The sequence below is a fragment of the Lithobates pipiens genome, unplaced genomic scaffold (assembly GCF_037356315.1).
Source record: "Lithobates pipiens isolate NorthernLeopardFrog02 unplaced genomic scaffold, aLitPip1_a1.2 Scaffold_35, whole genome shotgun sequence".
Taxonomy (NCBI): Eukaryota; Metazoa; Chordata; class Amphibia; order Anura; family Ranidae; genus Lithobates; species Lithobates pipiens.
This window is the reverse complement of record NW_027507811.1, coordinates 25,198,756-25,218,343: the sequence shown is the minus strand read 5'-3', so window position 1 is coordinate 25,218,343 and position 19,588 is coordinate 25,198,756. Positions and strand designations below refer to the sequence as shown.

Below are 19,588 nucleotides of genomic sequence, written 5' to 3'. Positions count from 1 at the left end.
CCAGCCATACCTCAAGCAGGAAATCTCGTAGAAGCCGCTTGAGATCCCCTTCACTCCACCGGAGGCATAGCCATTCACGGCATAGCCACTCACACCACAGCCAGTCAAGACCTAGGAAATCTCCTCCCTCGCACCATCAGAGTCGCCATGCTCGCCCTGCACCAAGTGCCTGCTGGGTATGCGGTGCCCCGGCTTTGCCAGACAAGCTTGCTTGTCGTTCTTGCTTCAGTGAGGCCACTAGAGAAAAAGAAGCAGATGCTAGAATGGCCACGGATCTCATTAGGGAGTCCATACGGGAAACATTGCTGGAGTCAGCTGCACCGGCTATGGATAGAGCAGTTCCTAGCACATCCTCTGCGGAACCCTGTATCACCCAAGCATCAGAATCCTCCTCGGAGGACGAGTGTCAGGATATGTCAGCCGGCTTTGACTTTTCCCTGGTGGAGCCTTTTGCAAAATCCGTTAAGGAGGCAATTGGCTGGCAGGAGGATGCGGCTAATCCTCCGAAGGTACGGAATTTAAAAAGGGATCCAGAAACCTTCCCTTTTATTGAGGAACTTGAGGACCTCATCAAGGACGAATGGGAAAGATCAGATAAGAGAGCTAGCCTCTCTAATAGACTGGCGAAAATGTATCCCTTGAAGGAAGCAAAAGTGAAACCCCTAATGAACGCCCCCCTCGTTGAATCTTCATTGATGCGCCTGGCCCGTCACGTAACCTTACCGATCGAGGATGCGGTCTCTTTCCGGGATGTTTTGGATCGAAAAATGGATCTGGAGTTAAAAAAAACGTATTCCACGGCTGGAGGGGCCTGTAGACCAGCGATTACTACGGCGGCAGTGGCCAGGGCCATCTCAGGATGGGCATCCGGAGTGGAGAAGGACCTGAGAGACAGCGTCGAGATGGAGAAAATATTATCTTCCCTGCAGGAGATCGGACTCGCAGGGGATTTCGTGGCAGAGGCCTCGGTAGATGTTATCAGATCTTCTGCAAGGTCAATGTTGGCCTGGTGATGGCAAGAAGAGCTCTATGGCTCAAGCCATGGGTAGCGGAAGCAGCCTCTAAAACTAATTGGTGTCGGATTCCATACGATGGTTCAAACCTGTTCGGTGCCAAACTAGATTCAGCCATCTCCAAAGTTTCCGGAGGAAAGTCAGGTATGATCCCCTCCGACAGAAGACCTAGGACACCGAGAGGTCCAGCCTTCAAGCGTAATTTACCAGATAAATACCGGGAATCCAGATCCTACCATCCTGGTAGGGAGTTTAGAAGGGACTGGAGGAGCACAAAACCCTCCTTTCTCAAATTACAAAAATCCAAGGCCAACCCGGCTGGGGATCAGCCAAAATCGTTTTGAAGATCTGCCTGCCCACCCGGCCCAGGTGGGCGCCAGGCTGAAAAGCTTTTCCAAAATTTGGGCAAGTCACATAAAAGACTTATGGACACTTTCCACAATAAAATTTGGTCACAAATGGAAGTTCAAGAACGGTCTTCCACCAAGCTACTTCCGTGCTACCAGGCTTCCGTCTTCATTGTCCAAGAGGAACCTGCTAGTGAAATATATCACGGAACTGAGACAAAAGGGTGCAATCCTAGAAGTACCATCACACCAAAAAGGGAGAGGGTTCTATTCCCCTCTTTTTTTTTTTTTTTTTGGTGAAAAAGAAAACGGCGACTTGCGACCCGTACTGGACCTCAAGAGACTCAACAGAGGCATCCAAGTGGAGTCCTTCAAAATGGAGAGCTTACAGTCCATTCTCCTAGCAATAAACCTAAACGACTGGATGCTTTCTATAGATTTGTTGGACGCCTATCTTCATGTGCCAGTTCACCCGTTTTTTCTAAAATTCCTACGCTTCGCCATAAATCAACACCACTTCCAATTTCAGTATCTTCCGTTCGGCATCTCCTCGGCTCCCAGGACGTTTACCATAATTCTGCTGCCACTAGTAGCTTTCCTCAGGGAGAAAGGGTTACGAGTCCACCACTATCTGGACGACATCCTGCTGTTAGCGGAGGATCAAGAATCTCTGACTCTCCACCGGGAGATTCTCCTTGCGACCCTCCAGAAATTTGGGTGGTTAGTCAACTGGAGGAAGAGCAGTCTGCAACCTACACAGAGGATGGTCTTTCTGGGGGCAGACCTAGACACCAAATTAAACAGGGTACAGCTTCCACAGGAGAAGGTCAGACCTCTAGTACGGAAAATGCAAAGGCTATTGTCAACAGACCAGTTGCCAGCCAGAGACTGCCTGAGTATACTGGGGTCCATGTCAGCAACAATACCTATGATACAGTGGTCCCAGTGGCACATGAGACCTCTCCAGAACTCGTTTCTCAGGCAGTGGGATGGAGTATCGATGCGTCAAACCATCTTGGTCTCCAGTATAGTGAAGCAGTCAATATGGTGGTGGACACACCACAGCAACCTCGGGAAATACAGGCCGATAGTCCCTCCAGATCCAGAAGTGGTAACTTCGGACGCCTGCCAGACGGGTTGGGGAGCCCATTTTCGAGACCTGGCAGCCCAGGGGCAGTGGCTTTTTCAGACTTTGGGCTTAGTCTCCAACATCTTGGAACTCAGAGCGGCTTTCCAAGCCTTGCGAGCCTTTGCACCACTCCTAAGAGGCAAGAATGTAGTTATCCGCATGGACAACAAAGTGGCAGTGGCCTACATTCAGAGGCAGGGAGGTACCAGGAGTGTCACTTTTATGGAGGAAGTTCGACCCATTTTAGATTGGGCTCAGATACATCTTTCAAGCCTAAAAGCAGTTTATGTTCCAGCAGCGCAAACCATGTTAGCCGACTACCTGAGTCGAGAGACTTTTTCCAACAACGAGTGGTCCCTGAACCCTCGAACCTTCGCTCTTTTAACGGAACTTTGGGGAATGCCGGAGATAGACCTTGCAGCTACCCCAGCGAATACCAAATGCCTCAGGTTCCTATCAAGAGGGTCATTCCCTTCAGCAGAAGGGGTGAACTGTCTGAGTCACCCGTGGAATTTCAGGCTGGGATAAATTTTTCCTCCAATTCCATTGATCGCGAGGTTTCTATCCAGACTCCCGAGATCCTCAGCGACGGTGATCGCAGTTATACCACTGTGGCCAAGGAGACCATGGTTCATGACACTTCTCCAACTCGGCCTTCAACCTCCTATTCCCCTTCGGGTATCTCCGGATCTTTTGTCCCAAGGTCAGTTCCTGCACCCAGCTCCGGAGAAGTTGCACCTGATGGCCTGGAGATGGAAAGGGCTAGGCTGAGAGCCCAGGGATGTTCTCAAGAGGTCATATCGACTCTACTGCAAGCTAGGAAATTCACGACCAATTCTATTTATTCTAGAATTTGGGAAAGATTCTGCTCCATGGCTCAACAGAGAGGATGGAATAGCGTTTCTCCAGAGCCTGCTCACGTTCTGGAATTCCTCCAGTCAACAAGGGCCTGAGTCTAAGTACCCTCAAGGTTCAGGTGTCTGCCCTATCAGCCAAAACGGACACGAAGTGGGCCTTTCATCCTCTAGTTGTCCAGTTCTTAAGAGCCTATCTGAAAATCAAACCTCCCAGGAAGTCGTTTTTTCCGTCATGGGATTTATCAGTAGTTCTTCATGCCCTGTCTTCACCTCCATTTATTCCATCTGAAAAAATCTCTCTATGGGACCTTACCTTAAAACTGACTTTCCTGATTGCAATTACATCAGCAAGAAGGGTATCGGAAATACAAACATTAATGATCTCGGAGCTTCATTTAGTCCTTTTTCCTGACAAAGTGGTTCTAAGACCCTCGGTGCAGTTTATACCCAAAGTAGCCACTCCATTCCACTACAACCAGGATATCATTCTTCCATCCTTCCGTAACGATCAGGGGGATCCGCACCCTCTGGATGTGAAGTCAACCATCATCAATTATCTATCCGCTACTACCTCGTTCAGAAGGACGGATTCTCTCTTGGTCATCCCTCACGGTTCCAAGCGGGGTCAAGCAGCCTCTTCACGCACCATCACATCCTGGCTGGTTAGGATCATTAAAAAAGCATATTCCTCCCAGCAACTGACAATTCCCGAAGGCATCAGGGCTCATTCTACAAGGGCAGTGGCTACCTCCTGGGCAGCATATTGTAGAGTATCTCCGGAGACGATATGCAGAGCAGCATCTTGGTCCTCCAGGCATACCTTCATTTCCCATTACAAAGTGGATTCAGCTTACTTGTCCATGACTGACTTCGGCAGATCTATCACTAGAGCAAATTCTTCTGCGTTATAAGTAATTAAAGTTTATTTTTTACTTGCACCTACCCAACTGGCGAGTTATTTCCCAGTGTGTGCTGCCATCAAGGCGTCAGGAAAACGCAAAATTGTATACTCACCTTCCGTAATTTCCCTTTCCTGACGCATCTTCATGGCAGCACACGATTCCCTCCCTGACTCTTTGTGATGATACATACAGAGAATGCAGCGGGGGGTCTCCCCTTCAAATTTATAGCTAATCCAATCCTGTCAGGTTGTGGGGGCAGAGTCACAACCCAGTGTGTGCTGCCATGAAGATGCGTCAGGAAAGGAAAATTACGGAAGGTGAGTATACAATTTTCCGTTATCTGATTTCTAAACTGCTGCATTTGCAAATTCCAAAAGCCAATATAAAGGAATAGTAATGGTATAAAAAGCACTTGTGGGTTTAACCAATCTTGTTTTTTGTACAATTCTCCTTAAGGGGGCGTGGCAAGGGGTGTGTCCTACGCCTGCATACTTTGCATATTATGCAACCTTCACCTTCCAAATAACTTTGTATCCATGTGTTCTACAATGCAACCTTCACCTTCCGAAGAACTTTGTATCCATGTGTGCCACAACGCAACCTTCACCTTCACCCTCCACAGAACTTTATATCCATGTGTGCCACAACGCAACCTTCACCTTCACCTTCCAAAGAACTTTGTATCCATGTGTGCCACAACACAACATTCACCTTCCGAAGAACTTTGTATCCATGTGTGCCACAACGCAACCTTCACCTTCCGAAGAACTTTGTATCCATGTGTGCCACAACGCAACCTTCACCTTCACCTTCTGAAGAACTTTGTATCCACGTGTGCCACAACGCAACCTTCACCTTCTGAAGAACTTTGTATCCATGTGTGCCACAACGCAACCTTCACCTTCTGAAGAACTTTGTATCCATGTGTGCCACAACGCAACCTTCACCTTCCGAAGAACTTTGTATCCATGTGTGCCACAACGCAACCTTCACCTTCACCTTCCGAAGAACTTTGTATTCATGTGTGCCACAACGCAACCTTCACCTTCACCTTCCGAAGAACTTTGTATCCATGTGTGCCACAAGGCAACCTTCACCTTCACCTTCTGAAGAACTTTGTATCCACGTGTGCCACAACGCAACCTTCACCTTCACCTTCTGAAGAACTTTGTATCCATGTGTGCCACAACGCAACCTTCACCTTCACCTTCTGAAGAACTTTGTATCCATGTGTGCCACAACGCAACCTTCACCTTCACCTTCCGAAGAACTTTGTATTCATGTGTGCCACAACGCAACCTTCACCTTCAACTTCCGAATGAACTTTGTATCCATGTGTGCCACAACGCAACCTTCACCTTCACCTTCCGAAGAACTTTGTATCCATGTGTGCCACAACGCAACCTTCACCTTCACTTTCCGAAGAACTTTGTATCCATGTGTGTCACAACGCAACCTTCACCTTCTGAAGAACTTTGTATCTATGTGTGCCACAACGCAACTTTCACCTTCACCTTCTGAAGAACTTTGTATCCATGTGTGCCACAACGCAACCTTCACCGTCACGTTCCTTCACACAGGGGCAATACGACTTCCAGCGCAACTTTGGGAAGCAACTTGGACACGACTTGAGTATGAATCACAGAATGACTTTGGGCAACTTACAACGCAACTTGAATTTGCCTCCAGGACAGAGGACTTTGCCAGTGGCCAATCACATAATAATCAGTTCTGTGGGAGGGAGGGGTTTGCCTAGAAAACTATTTTTACTTACTGGAAAGTTGCTTCAGTTAAGACAGGGGATCCGACTTGGAGGCAACTTCCATTGAAATCAATGGGTACAAGTCGCCTAGAAGTCAGATTGAAGTAGTACAGGAATGTTTTCTGAAGTCGGAGTGACTTCAGTAGTGTGCATTAAGACGGCTCTCATTGACTTACATTGATTTTATCATGTCACGTGACTTGGGGCGACTTGAAGTCGGATCCAAAATTGCCCCTGTGTGAATGGACTCTTAACTTCACATTCCAAAGTACTTTGTATCCATGTGTGCCACAACACAACCTTCACCTTCCGAAGAACTTTGTATCCATGTGTGCCACAACACAACCTTCACCTTCCGAAGAACTTTGTATCCATGTGTGCCAGAACGCAACCTTCACCTTCCGAAGAACTTTGTATCCATGCGTGCCACAACACAACCTTCACCTTTCGAAGAACTTTGTATCCATGTGTGCCACAACACAACCTTCACCTTCTGAAGAACTTTGTATCTATGTGTGCCACAACACAACCTTCACCTTCCGAAGAACTTTGTATCCATGTGTGCCACAACACAACTTTCACCTTCCGAAGAACTTTGTATCCATGTGTGCCACAACACAACTTTCACCTTCCGAAGAACTTTGTATCCATGTGTGCCACAACGCAACCTTCACCTTTCCGAAGAACTTTGTATCCATGCGTGCCACAACACAACCTTCACCTTCTGAAGAACTTTGTATCCATGCGTGCCACAACACAACCTTCACCTTCCGAAGAACTTTGTATCCATGTGTGCCACGACACAACCTTCACCTTTCGAAGAACTTGGGTATCCATGTGTGCCACAACACAACCTTCACCTTCTGAAGAACTTTGTATCCATGTGTGCCACAACGCAACCGAGCCAATTAAGACACTTTGCCCCTACATATAAAAATATACATTTTTTTGCTAGAAAATGACTAAGAACCCCCAAACATTTTATATATATTTTTAGCAGAGACCTTGGAGAATAAAATGGTGAGTGTTGCGATTTTTTTTTAATGTCACACGGTATTTGCGCACCGGTTTTCGAAACATAATTTTTTGGGGGAAAAAAATACATTTTTATAAATAAAAAAAAAAAACACCAAAAGTTAGCCCAATTTTTTTGTATAATGTAAAAGAAGATGCTACGCTAAGTAAATAGATCCCTAACATGTCCCGCTTTAAAATTGCGTATGCCCGTGGAATAGCAGCAAACTTTGGTGTTTAAAATTCTCCATAGGCGAAGCTTTAAACGCCTTTACAGGTTAGCAGTTTAGAGTTGCACAGGAGGTCTGGTGCTAGAATTATTGCTCACTCCTGACAATATCTCACATGTGTGGTTTGATCGCCGTCTACATATGTGTGTGGGAGTAACCTATGCGTTCGTATGTGTGCATAAGCACAGTGAGATGGGGCTTTTTTTTTTATGTAGTGCCCTGGGGTTTAGTCCGGGCGCTCCTCACAAATTTACTTGCCAGGAGAAGTTACCCTGATCAATTGCTAGATATCCATTGATTTCTCCCTAAGTTTGGCCTTGTAGGAGGAAAGCTGTTGCCACTAAGGGACCACGGTGAGTAGCTGAAGCAAGTACCGGAGCAGCGTTATCACCAAACAGGCATGGCGAAGAATCTGGAAACTTCAGGTGGCAATCAAGGCAGGGACCCAACCAGCGGAGGTGATGCTTGCAGAGAGGGAGATACCACCACAAAAGCTTTGAAGATCTCCAGGGATTCAGAGTCAGTGAATCAGAGAGTCCAGTGAGAGACGGGGAGCTCAAGTTGCTGAAGAACTACAAGTAGAAGTTGTAGTGAAGCAAAGTGGACTGTAACGATTTGTGGCGCCTTTCCCTGTACGGTTGTCCTGCTATCGAAGTCTCGGAGTCTCCCACTTGAAATTGCAATTGCTTAAGGGTGTCCTGGCCCTAACCCTCTTTCCCCTTCAAAATACAAAAAGGACTGTTAAGAGAAATAAAACCCCTTTTACATCCAAGAAGTGTCTGGCGCCCAATAACTTTATCTACCTTGCACCCACTATGCCTCACAACCCACAACATCCAGAAGGATGCCAGCTATCTTTGGTCCTGAAGGTTCTCATTAGACTAGAGGAGGCTAAAGACTTTGCTACATTAATATATATTTATTTATTTTATACCAAAAAAAAAGTTTACATTAACTTTTTTTTTCTACTAACTTTATTGCTGCTATCCAAGGGATGAACAACATCCCTTGTGACAGCATGGGCCGTGACAGGTCCTCTTTATGGACAGATCTGGGGTCTATTAGACCCAAAATCTCCCCTCTGGCCTCCTCTGCAGCCGATCAGACAAAGATCAGTCTGATCGGCTGCTTACCTGGCCACTGACAAACTACTTGTCGCTCCCGGTTTCTGGGGTCACAGAAAGAGAGGGGAATGACGTCAGTTCCTCTCTCTCTGTACAGGGCAGCCATCGACGCCGGCTGCATCACTCCCGGCCTCTGTGATGGCTCTGCAGAGCCCGGGAGAGGCGGCGGGAGGGGGGATGGCACCCTCTTCCGCCACACGCAGAAGTGATCGAGTGGCTAATTAACCACTCAGATCATGTTTGCAAAAAAAAAAAAGAGAATCGACGGCTAAAAGATTGACACCGGTGATGGTGCTTTTAGGTGCAGGCATCATCCCGGTATAACCACTGCAACTCAAGGACGTACATTTACGTACCTTGGGCACAAGTGGGTAAAGCGACCGAAAGAAAGGACATTCAAAATCTTCTATAGTTTTGGAAAAGGGACCAAGACCATTGTGTGATTCTATTTTTTTGTTATTTCACCATGGTGAGTACTTGTGCCCTTTGACAACCACAGGCCAAGAGACTAGATGCCTGGTCTCTCATTAGCCCTGTCAGAATGTTCAAAAGATATTCTTTGTAGCACCCTCTTAGACAGAGAGCAGCTTGGTCCTTTTCCCTGAGGAGGGGATTACAGCCTAGGGGGGCTGCTAGCCCCCTAAGCCATCCTGCCATGTGCCTGCGGGGTGTCGAGGCCTCAGGTGGGCTTTCTGGAGGCCTGCTGTGCTGTAAGCTGACTGATCTGACTGTCGTCTGAGGATCTATTCTGGTATCACAGGGTGAAAGTATCTATTGGAAGGAGACAACCAATGTCCCAAACACATTTGTGAGCACAGACTGGTGAGAAAGATCCCAGGGAATGTGTGCCAAGGACATCCCTTGTGTGCTAGAGTCAGCAGGTTTGAAGAGGACATTGCGTCCTGTGTCCTCCTCAAGAGCTCAGTCTATTTAATTCCAATCAAAGGACTTTGCTTGGACTGTCCAGAAAGAGGAAGATACATTTCAGTGGTGGCTGGAGAAGGAGTGCTGAGGAGGCAGTCGGTGGTGCTTGAGGATGCCCCCTACTCTGGGTGGGGGGCGGCTGACCTCGGGCCTGGGGCTCGGGGGCTGGAGGGACCCTCTACAACACATGGAGGGTATCCTTCCTAGATGCACGGGAGCAAGTGTGAGGACAGTAGGAGCAGGTCAACAGGTCCAGGAGTTCTCCAGGAAAGTCAGCCAGGTGGGCTGGTGAGTGTGCAGTCTGGGAGGACTGTGGTGTCAGTCTGGGAGGACTTAGGAGGGCTAGTGAAAGCGGCAACTGCAGCCAGGTGGGTTGGCAGTGCCTAAAAAGGTGGTTCTGGGATCAGTAGCCACACGGATGTAAACTGGACACTAGACTTTGCTACACCACCAAAGGGGACTGGATTCCCTGCCTGTAAAGGGCTCTTGCTTTGATCCGGTGCTTTCACAGATTTATCTAAAGTGTCCCAGCTGAGTCATACACACACACATATAAAAGAAGAGTCCACACTGTGGGTTATGAATGGAAAAAAATATGTATTTTATTGCTGTCACGCAATGCATATTTATGTAACATATGGAGGGAACAGCCTGAGACCCCACCATTATTCCCAGATAGATTCACATCCATGAAAAACTGTTATGGGGATGGTGAGAGCATCTGTTGGGTTTTTGAAACTCTGTTGGGTTAATCCTGTTGAGGAAATTTCCCAGAGACATCTATCATTGGGACAGGAAGCCTATCTGATGGGGACACATAGAGCCATAGAAAGCAGATCAAGCTCTTCACCAATCTACTAAATAGCTTTATTGACGCCCGTGTCCTTCTTGGGGAGGCCAGTGCATGTTTGTCAGCACACCACAGATCATCACGTTTCAGCCGAATCTATTATTGAAGACTGATTACATCCTAAAGGACCAAGTGCAACATTTTAGAGCCAAGCGCAACTTATTTAGGAACCGCACAGGACCCCCTTCGTCATCGCATGCCTGCCAAAGGAGTCCTGCGCCGCCCTGCACTTGGTCCTTTGATGCTTTTATTGACGAATGATCAAGGGCTGCACAGGACTCCTTTGGCAGTCATGCAATGACGAAGGGGGTCCTGTGCGGTTCCAAAATGTGTTGAGCGTGGCTCCAAAATCTTGCACTTGGTAATTTGAGATGTAATCAGTCTTCAATAATAGCTTCGGACGAAACGTGATGATCCGTGGTGTGCTGTCAAATACTGTATGTGCATTGACCAACAGTCTCCAGTTGGTAGTGGCTGCAGCACCCAAAACTGGAGACATCACCACTCCGTGCACATTTTTGCTAGAACACCACGATCATCAAGTTTCGTCTGTGATGTGATCATTCTTCAATAAAAGCATCAGATGAAACTTGATGATGGTGGTGTGCTAGCAAAAATGTGCACGGAGCAGTGATGTCTCCAGTCTTGGGTGCTGCAGCCACTACCAACTGGAGACTGTTGGTCAATGCACATACAGTATTTGACAGCACACCACGGATCATCACGTTTCATCCAAGGTTCTTATTGAAAAATAATCACATCGCAAAGAGCCAAGTGCCGTGTTTCGGAGTCCTACAGGATGTGTTTCAGAGCCATGTAGGACCCCTTCGTCATCACATGCCTGACAAAGGGATCCTACGTGGCCCCAAAACGTTGCACTTGGTCCTTTGTGATGTGATCATTCTTCAATAAGAGCTTTGGATGAAACCTGATGATCCATGGTGTGCTAGCAAAAATGGGCACTGATCTATGATGTCTCCAGTTCTGAGTGCTGTAGCCACTACCGACTGGAGACTGTTGGTCAATGCATATATTTCCCAGCACACCATGGATCATCAAGTTTCGTCCAATTTTGGATTGCCTAACATCAGATCTGGGACCCAGCTTTTGGTTCTACTCTATATTTCCTACTTTATGGGGCTAAAATTTTGCGGTGCAAGCTGCACAGCAGTGGTCTTTAGGTGAGATCATATTTCGACCTACACTGATTAAATAACCATGTATGACATAATACAAATATGTTTGATACCTTTGACAGAGAACTGTTATATAATTTAGGCATTTTAGCTATCCATCTTTAATATTACTCTATGAATGCATCTAATACTAGCTATATCTATATTGAATATATATTTGATTTATATCTATATCTCTTTACAGTTCATCTACTAGATATACCGACTATTCCTGAGGAAGCTCGTTTTGAGCGAAACATGTTGAGTGGTATATTCTTCGAGCGTTTTTAATATACAATTTGGTTGTGTTTAATCTGTGAAAAAACAATGTGAATAATCAATTTTAAATTTTCGGCTTTGTGTTTATAACTTTGTACTTATTGTGAAATAAAAATCTTTGTGCTTTTTATGATACCTTTTTGGGCTACTATTTCTATTACGATACACCAGCACCTTTTAAAGTCCCAGGGGCTAGATCACTTATCCCTGCCTTTGTATTTTCCCATATATGAAGGGATGTGGTGTTAATGCTCGCCTGTGCTATACCTCGTTTGTTTACATTTCTTCCAAAGTTTTTACTGAAGAATAATCACATCACAAAGAACCAAATGCAATATTTCGGAGCCCCGTAGGACACGTTTTGGAGCCGCACATGACCCCTTTCGTCAACACATGCCTGACAAAGGGGTCCTGCACATCCCGTTGTCCTTCTTGATGTAATCATTCTTCAATAAGAGCATCAGATGAGACTTGATGATCCATGTTGTGCTGTCAAATATGTACAGGAGAGACAACCTGAAACCCCACCATTGTTCCCACACAACTTCAAATCCATCCAAAACTAGAGAGGGCGAGAGCCTCTGTTGGGTTTTTGTTGGGGAGTTTCCTCAACAGGAATTAACAAATAAGCTATCATTGGGACAGGAAGCATATCTGATGGGGGACACATAGAAAACAGATTAAGCTCTTCCCAACTCTAATAAATAAATAGTTTTACTGCGCCCCCCGTCCTTCTTGGGGGGGGGGGGTGGCTTTAGTGCACGTTTGCCAGCACACCACAAATGATCAAGTTGCGTGCAAAGCTTTTATTGAAGAACAATCACATCACAAAGGACCAAGTGCAGCACTTTGTAGCTGCGCAGGACCCCTTCGCCCAGGCACGTGATGACAAAAGGGTCGTGTGCGGCTCCGAAATGCGTCTATCGCGGCTCTGAAATGTTGCACTTGGTCCTTTGAGATGCGATCTTTTTTCATTGAAAACTTCGGATGAAACTTGATGATCCAGGTGGTCGTTTTTACAGCACCCTTTACTTTTGAGGCCATTCCTGGAACGTGTGGGATAGGAATATCGACAACTTCTTGGGGAGATTCCTCTTCAATTCTTGTTTTCATGACACAACAGGAAGAGGGGCAAGTCCACAGAATCGACAAAAAGTCCGAGTTTTAAAACAAACTACAACATGAAGATGAACAATAAATGACTTACCAAAAAATGTACTATTTTTTTAAATAATGAAGATCAAACAACAATAAAACTAAAATATTCCATATGGGTTGGCTGATCCTTTCAGACTGCTTCACTTTTATTGTACGATTGTTCTAAGAACATAACAGTTCAGTCTACGAAACTCCACCATAAGCCTTTCGGTGTCCTCAGGTATTGTGTGTTCTCTGGTGGATGATTAGCGTCACTTTCTGTGCAAAACATTTGCCGCATTCCGGACAGCAAAACGGCCTCTCCCCGGTGTGAATTCTCATGTGTTTATCACGATTCCCTTTATCGGAGAAGCACTTTCCACACTGAGAACATGAAAAGGGCTTCTCACCGGTGTGGACTCTGTGGTGTCTATTGAGTTGCGACTTCTCTTTGAAACACTTTCCACAAACAGAACACGAAAACGGCTTTTCCCCGGTGTGGGTTCTCCGGTGTTGAGCAAGTCCCGATTTCCTGATGAAGATTTTCTCGCATTCGGAACACGAAAAGGGTTTTTCACTGGTGTAGGTTCTCTGGTGTACAACCAGGTCGTGGTTTTTTATAAATGCGTTTTCACAATCCTGAAAAGGATACAAATTATTGGGAGAAGATTCCTCAGGATTAGAAAGATCTGGAGATTTATCTGCATTGTGAAAGATTAGTCGGACAGTTGAGATTACGGAACGTGATTTAGATTTGGAATTCTCTGAATCAAACTGATTTGTTGAGCTTACCATATGAGTATGTTTGTGATGTATATTTTGAGTAACGAAGCTTACTCCTGGAGAATGGGGCGCCATGTCATTATCGTCTTTGTTATAATGTGCAGATAATAGAAGACGTCCTTCTGAAGTATTCCATCGTCTGTGGCCTCCTGTTGGAAATATTTTTTAATAATCATCATCTTTATTATTCATGTTTTGCAGTTACAAATAATGAATGCTGGTCTAGAAATCAAGTGTTACCCAGATCTTTGGCATGGAATTATGTACAGATATAACAACAGATAAGGTGTACAATGCAACAAAGACAACTATAGCATATTAGAAGTTGTACTGTATTTACACTAATGACATTTGATATGGTGAGGAATATATATGGGCCATCCTTAACTGCAGATGTTGGGAATATGGCGTCACACTGAAGAATGGAGATGGACCTTTCATATGGTGTACAGTATCTCCTCCTCATTTTTTTGGAACATGACAATATACTGAGGAGTAAAGATGGACCCTTCATATGGTTTATATTATCTCCTCTTCATTTGTTGGGAACATGACATTATATTGAGGAATGGAGATGGACCTTTCATATGGTGTACAGTATCTCCTCCTCATTTGTTGGGAACATGACGTTATATTGAGGAATGGAGATGGACCTTTCATATGATGTACAGTATCTCCTCCTCATTTGTTGGGAACATGACGTTATATTGAGGAATGGAGATGAACCTTTCATATGGTGTGCAGCATCTCCACCTCATTTGTTGGGAACATAGCGAGGAATGGAGATGGACCTTTCATATGGTGTACAGTATCTCCTCCTCATTTTTTTGGAACATGACAATATACTGAGGAGTAAAGATGGACCTTTCATATGATGTACAGTATCTCCTCCTCATTTGTTGGGAACATGACGTTATATTGAGGAATGGAGATGGACCTTTCATATGGTGTACAGTATCTCCTCCTCATTTGTTGGGAACATGACGTTATATTGAGGAACGGAGATGGACCTTTCATATGGTGTACAGTATCTCCTCCTCATTTGTTGGGAACATGACGTTATATTGAGGAATGGAGATGGACCTTTCATATGGTGTACAGTATCTCCACCTCATTTGTTGGGAACATGACGTTATATTGAGGAATGGAGATGGACCTTTCATATGGTGTAAGGTATTTTCATTGCATAGGATGCGGTATAGGTCCGCTGGATACTTTTCCATCATATCATATTCCTTCAAATGAGAAGCACACCTTGTCTAAAAATGTGTTTGACAGATTTCTGATTTTTCATCCTATTTAGTCAATTTGCATACCAAAGTTTGATAAAAAAAAATACTTTGAAGGATGAATGTAAATTAATGACAATGTGAAGTGTTGCATGTTTTTGCACATAATTCTTACCTCTACTGACATCTAGAGAAGATTCCTCCTTGGTAACCGTCACCCTCATTTGATCTTCTTTTCTAGGCAGCTGATCATCTATCACAATTGCCTCTTCTTCCTCTTTAATTACAATTTTTATACCCATCACTTCATCCCCCTAAAATCACAAAATGATTGTGAGCACTATTATCCTGAGACTACATAGAAACTAATACAGTTTAGAGTCAAGTTTGAGTTGGACATTCTCACTCCCACCTACCTGATGATGGTGAGGGATGGTGTGATCTTCCTGTGTGGAATACAGAGGACGGGGACATCTCTCTGGTGGGTTCCCATTACTGGATCCATCTGTAGGAAACACACACACTGACTGAATACATTGTTTCTATGTGTTTATCAGATGATGGGGGATCTAGGTGGAGCCTCCGTACTGCTCTCTCCTTTACAATAAAGTCTCCTCTTACCCGGTGATGTGAGGGGCGGCTGATTGTCCATCAGGACGTCCTTGTAGAGATCCTTGAGTCCTTCTAAATACTTCTTCTCCTTTATGACAACATCCTCCTCCTCTTCTTCTTCTTTTATCTCTTCTTTGATCCTAACTTTAAACTTGTTCCAGTTTCCACTCTGAAAATAAATAAAACACAAAGTAATAAAAAAAGCCTTGGCTCCTCCATGGAGACATTCTGACACCTTATAGGAACCGGACACACACAATGATAGAGTTACCATCTAGACCACTGATTCTCAACCAAGGTTCTGTGGGAAGTTAGGGTTCCTCCAGAGGTTGCTAGGGGTTCCTTCAGCATTGGACAATTTCTGCCTCTCAGATAAGTTCCCACTGACCCCATTGATCTTTTTAGCTATCTGTAAGAAGGTAATTCTTCCCAATGACCACAAGAGTAAGGACCATTCTTCCCACTGACCATCACACTAATGTATCATGAGTTGTAGATTTCTAATTTTTACCAGGGGTTCCCCGAGACCAGAGGGCTATTTCAAGGGTTCCTCTGTGTTGAAAAGGTTGAGAAAGGCTGATCTAGACACATCCCTTGTCCGTTTCTGGATAATGTTCCAGAATTCCCACCACCGCTCACCTCTCCCGTCAGGAGCCCAATGATCTTCTGGGTGACTTCCAAGACCTTCTGCTCATTGTTTCTTTCTGGAACCAGTAAGGAATGTAGAGGAACCGTAATGGGGTCCTGTCCATCTCCAGATGTCTTCTTCACAACTATGTTATCCTGTGGAGAGAGAGATTAGCAATCACTATATACATTTCCATACAATAGAAGTGAACTTGCTGCCATTATCCTCCCTCTTTGCTAGGATTTGATCGACTGCATCTCACTTTCAGAGGTAATGATAGTTCTTCTCATATTTTCATAGAAACTTTTAAGTTGTTTCAACTCACACTGTATCAGTTAGTACTCTGGTAAGACAATATCAGTCACAGTGCAGGACATCCAACTGCCACTTCCGGCATCCATGTCCCTCTTTGTACTTATCTTGTAAAGCTGGGTATACACTAGTAGAATTTCATTTGGCATTTTGCGCTGTAGGAACTTTGCGTTGTAGTTTTTCTACTCATTAGTGGGGTGAAGTCAATGGTAATTTTCGACTGCAGTGACAAGAAAATTTGAAGGCGCAGGATGGGGAGTTTTTCTCAAATGTTCAAGTTTCCAGCAGGTCATGTGGTTTTTAGTTCAGTAAATTCCATTCATTCATTCTAGTGCAGTGGCCTCCACACTGCGACCCGGGGGCCGGATGTGGCCCTTTGCCTTTATCTGGGCAGTTTTTCCTCCCACTGATGCATGACACTATTCCACCGACACCAACAATCGGACATAAGTCCTCTTACTGACCTGACAGTGGGGCACTATTCCTCCCAGTGATACCAACGATGGGGCACTATTCTTCCCATTCATACCAAAGATGGGGCACTATTCATCCTACTCACACCGACATCAACGATCCAGTACTATTCCTCCCACTGACATCAACAATGGGGCACTATTCCTCCCACTGACACCAACGATGGGGCACTATTCTTGCCACTGACACCAATGATGGGACACTATTCCTCCCACTGACATCAACAATGGGGCACTATTCCCCCCACTGACCCCAGCGATGGGGCACTATTCCTCCCACTGACACCAGCGATGGGGCACTATTCTTGCCACTGACACCAATGATGGGGCACTATTCCTCCCACTGACATCAGCGATGGGACACTATTCCTCCCACTGACACCAACGATGGGGCACTATTCCTCCCACTGACACCAACGGTGGGGCACTATTCCTTCCACTGGCACCAGCGATGGGGCACTATTCCTTCCACTGGCACCAGCGATGGGGCACTAATCTTCCCACTGACACCAATGATGGGGCACTATTCTTCCCACTGACCCCAACGATGGGGCACTATTCCCCTCCCACTGACCGCAACGATGGGGCACTATTCTTCCCACTGACCCCAACGATGAGGCACTGTTCCTCCCACTGAAACCAACAATGGGGCACTATTGTTCCCACTGACACCAGTGATGGGGCACTATTCCTCCCACTGACACCAATGATGGGGCACTAATCTTCCAACTGACACCAATGATGGGGCACTATTCCTCCCACTGACACCAATGATGGGGCACTATTTCTCCCACTGACCCCAGCAACGGGGCCCCTCATTCACACTTGATCACTTTTGTTGCTTGTTTCCTTATGCCAGACTACACAGAATCCCATTTCTATTTGTGCCTATTAATGTTTATACACTGTACACCTCCATACACTCCAAAAGGAACATCAGCTTTTTTTTTTTGAAGTGTTTTTGATCCCATAGACTTTGATTGGAATGCCCACCTCGCGTTTCTGCCCTTGTTTTTACGCCTCAAGAATTCCTCTATTAGAACTGCTCTCCTCACCTTGCCCACTCCGAGAACCAAACTCCCGAAGCTCAAAGCGGAACTTCAGTCATTTTTTCCCATCTTTCCATCTATTAAATCTTTTGCTCTTGTTGTTGTTGTTTTAACTTTGGATAGTAAAACTGTTTTTTTTTTTCTGCCAGTAAAGTGAACAGGCAGCAGCTTCAGATGCCCACAGTTAAAATGGCTGCAGTGGAGGGAGATTTCTGCAGCATATTTGGCAAGTAGAGAATCACAGTATATATAAAATAATATGCAAAGTGGTTGGAGGGAAGCTTCAGAATGGCAAAGGTGTTTTTATTAGAAACGATGTGGGCAGACTGCAGTTCCTCTTTAAAGTGATTGTAAAGGCTGAAGGTGCATTCTATACAAGAAGGTAAATAACCTTATGTTTGCCATTCCTCCTGCAGCCCCCTTAATACTCACCTGAACCCCCTCTCGATCCAGCGATGTGCACAGGAGCCTCGGCTGTCCCGGGTCTCTCTCTCATAATTGGCTGAGACACTGGCTCCCGCTGCTGTCAATCACAGCCAGTGAGCCAATGAGGAAAGAGCAGGGGGGGCGGGACAGAGCCACAGCTCTAAGGCTTCATTCACACCTAAGTGATGGCATTGAAAACGCGTCGCACAATTTAATTCGCCTAGGTGTGGATGGAGCCTAAGTGTCATATGGACGTATAGAGCGGGGGGGGGGCTCGGGAGCAAGCACATTCACTTCAAGGACTGCCGTACAAGCGCGACACGGGGGGACAAAAGTCCTTGACGTGTTTCTTAAATCACGCCACGCCGAACCACCTGGTGCTGCAGCACCAATGCGTTTTTTGGTCCATGCAAAAACGTGTGTGTTAGCAAATGCGTGAAGGGGAGCCATGAACAATGAACGGCACCACCACGAGTGGCTGAAAGGCGGCACGTTCCTGTGCGTGTTGAGAGAGTGCACAATTTTGCGCACGTTCTCGACGCGCAACAAACTGTGAACCTAGCCTGAGTATGCGCAACCCTGGATACTATTTTATGTTAGGGAAAAAATGTTACAAATAAAAAAAGTAAACCAAAAATACGTCCAAAAAAAAAATCCAAAGGAAAGTTATTTCGTTTTGGCCGGTATCAATCAATAAAATGAACCAAACGCGTTGGCGGCGCTCCCAGAATCCTCCTCACCTCCCCGGTCAGCAGGTAGATGATCTCCAGGGTGAGCCGTAATATCCTCTCCGTCAGGTTGCTGCAGTTTGCCTCCATCGCTCGCAAAACCCTGTGCCATTCGCTTCCTACAACAATAGTGCCCATCCCCCAATGCTCGGCATCGTGGGTAAAAGGCAGGCTGCTCTGTGTCACCAAAAAAAAACTGCAAGCAGCTGGGAGTAGGATGAATTTCTAGGGCACGTCACATGTGCATTTAGTTGTTTGCCAACATGTCTTCATATATGGGCTACAACAATATGGCCGCCACCAGGAGCTTAGCCTCATTGTGTACCTAGAGGTTTGAAGAGGAATGGGTACCTAGTGTTGAATCCGTCACGAACAAGGCTACAGGGGGTACAGGGATGATGGAGACCAGTCGTAACGTGAAGTATAAGGAGGACATACTCCGGGAAGTTAAAACCAGCTGTGAAACTGATTGTTAAAGCCTGAAATACCTCTGGTCACCACTAGAGGGAGACTTCACATCACATCTAGCTGGCTGGCCACACACAGGCAGATACGAATCTTACATACAATCTGATGTATTCTAAGGGTTGGGAAGCAGCCTCCTA

At 45.6% G+C, this 19,588-nt stretch overlaps 1 protein-coding gene across 1 annotated transcript; it reads right to left on the bottom strand.

The window, feature by feature from the left end:
- Nucleotides 1-9,879: 9,879 nt before the first annotated feature.
- On the bottom strand, nucleotides 9,880-19,198 carry LOC143956336 (uncharacterized). Its single transcript, XM_077466551.1, has 7 exons — nucleotides 18,996-19,198; nucleotides 16,007-16,150; nucleotides 15,377-15,536; nucleotides 15,172-15,260; nucleotides 14,931-15,069; nucleotides 13,536-13,675; nucleotides 9,880-13,382 (listed from the first exon to the last, which is right to left on the bottom strand). Exons 1-7 carry the CDS (start codon nucleotides 19,119-19,121, stop codon nucleotides 12,981-12,983), a joined length of 1,200 nt encoding a protein of 399 aa, XP_077322677.1. The 5' UTR covers nucleotides 19,122-19,198; the 3' UTR covers nucleotides 9,880-12,980.
- Between the last annotated feature and the right edge of the window lie 390 nt (nucleotides 19,199-19,588).

Excerpts from the sequence above, each read along its gene's own strand:
- LOC143956336 (XM_077466551.1), bottom strand. The coding sequence starts at position 19,121 with ATGGGCACTATTGTTGTAGGAAGCGAATGGCACAGGGTTTTGCGAGCG. Across the intron at positions 15,537-16,006 it reads TTGGGCTCCTGACGGGAGAG|AGTGGAAACTGGAACAAGTT; the intron begins GTGAGCGGTGGT and ends ATTTATTTTCAG. Across the intron at positions 13,383-13,535 it reads ATCACAAACATACTCATATG|GATTGTGAAAACGCATTTAT; the intron begins GTAAGCTCAACA and ends TATCCTTTTCAG.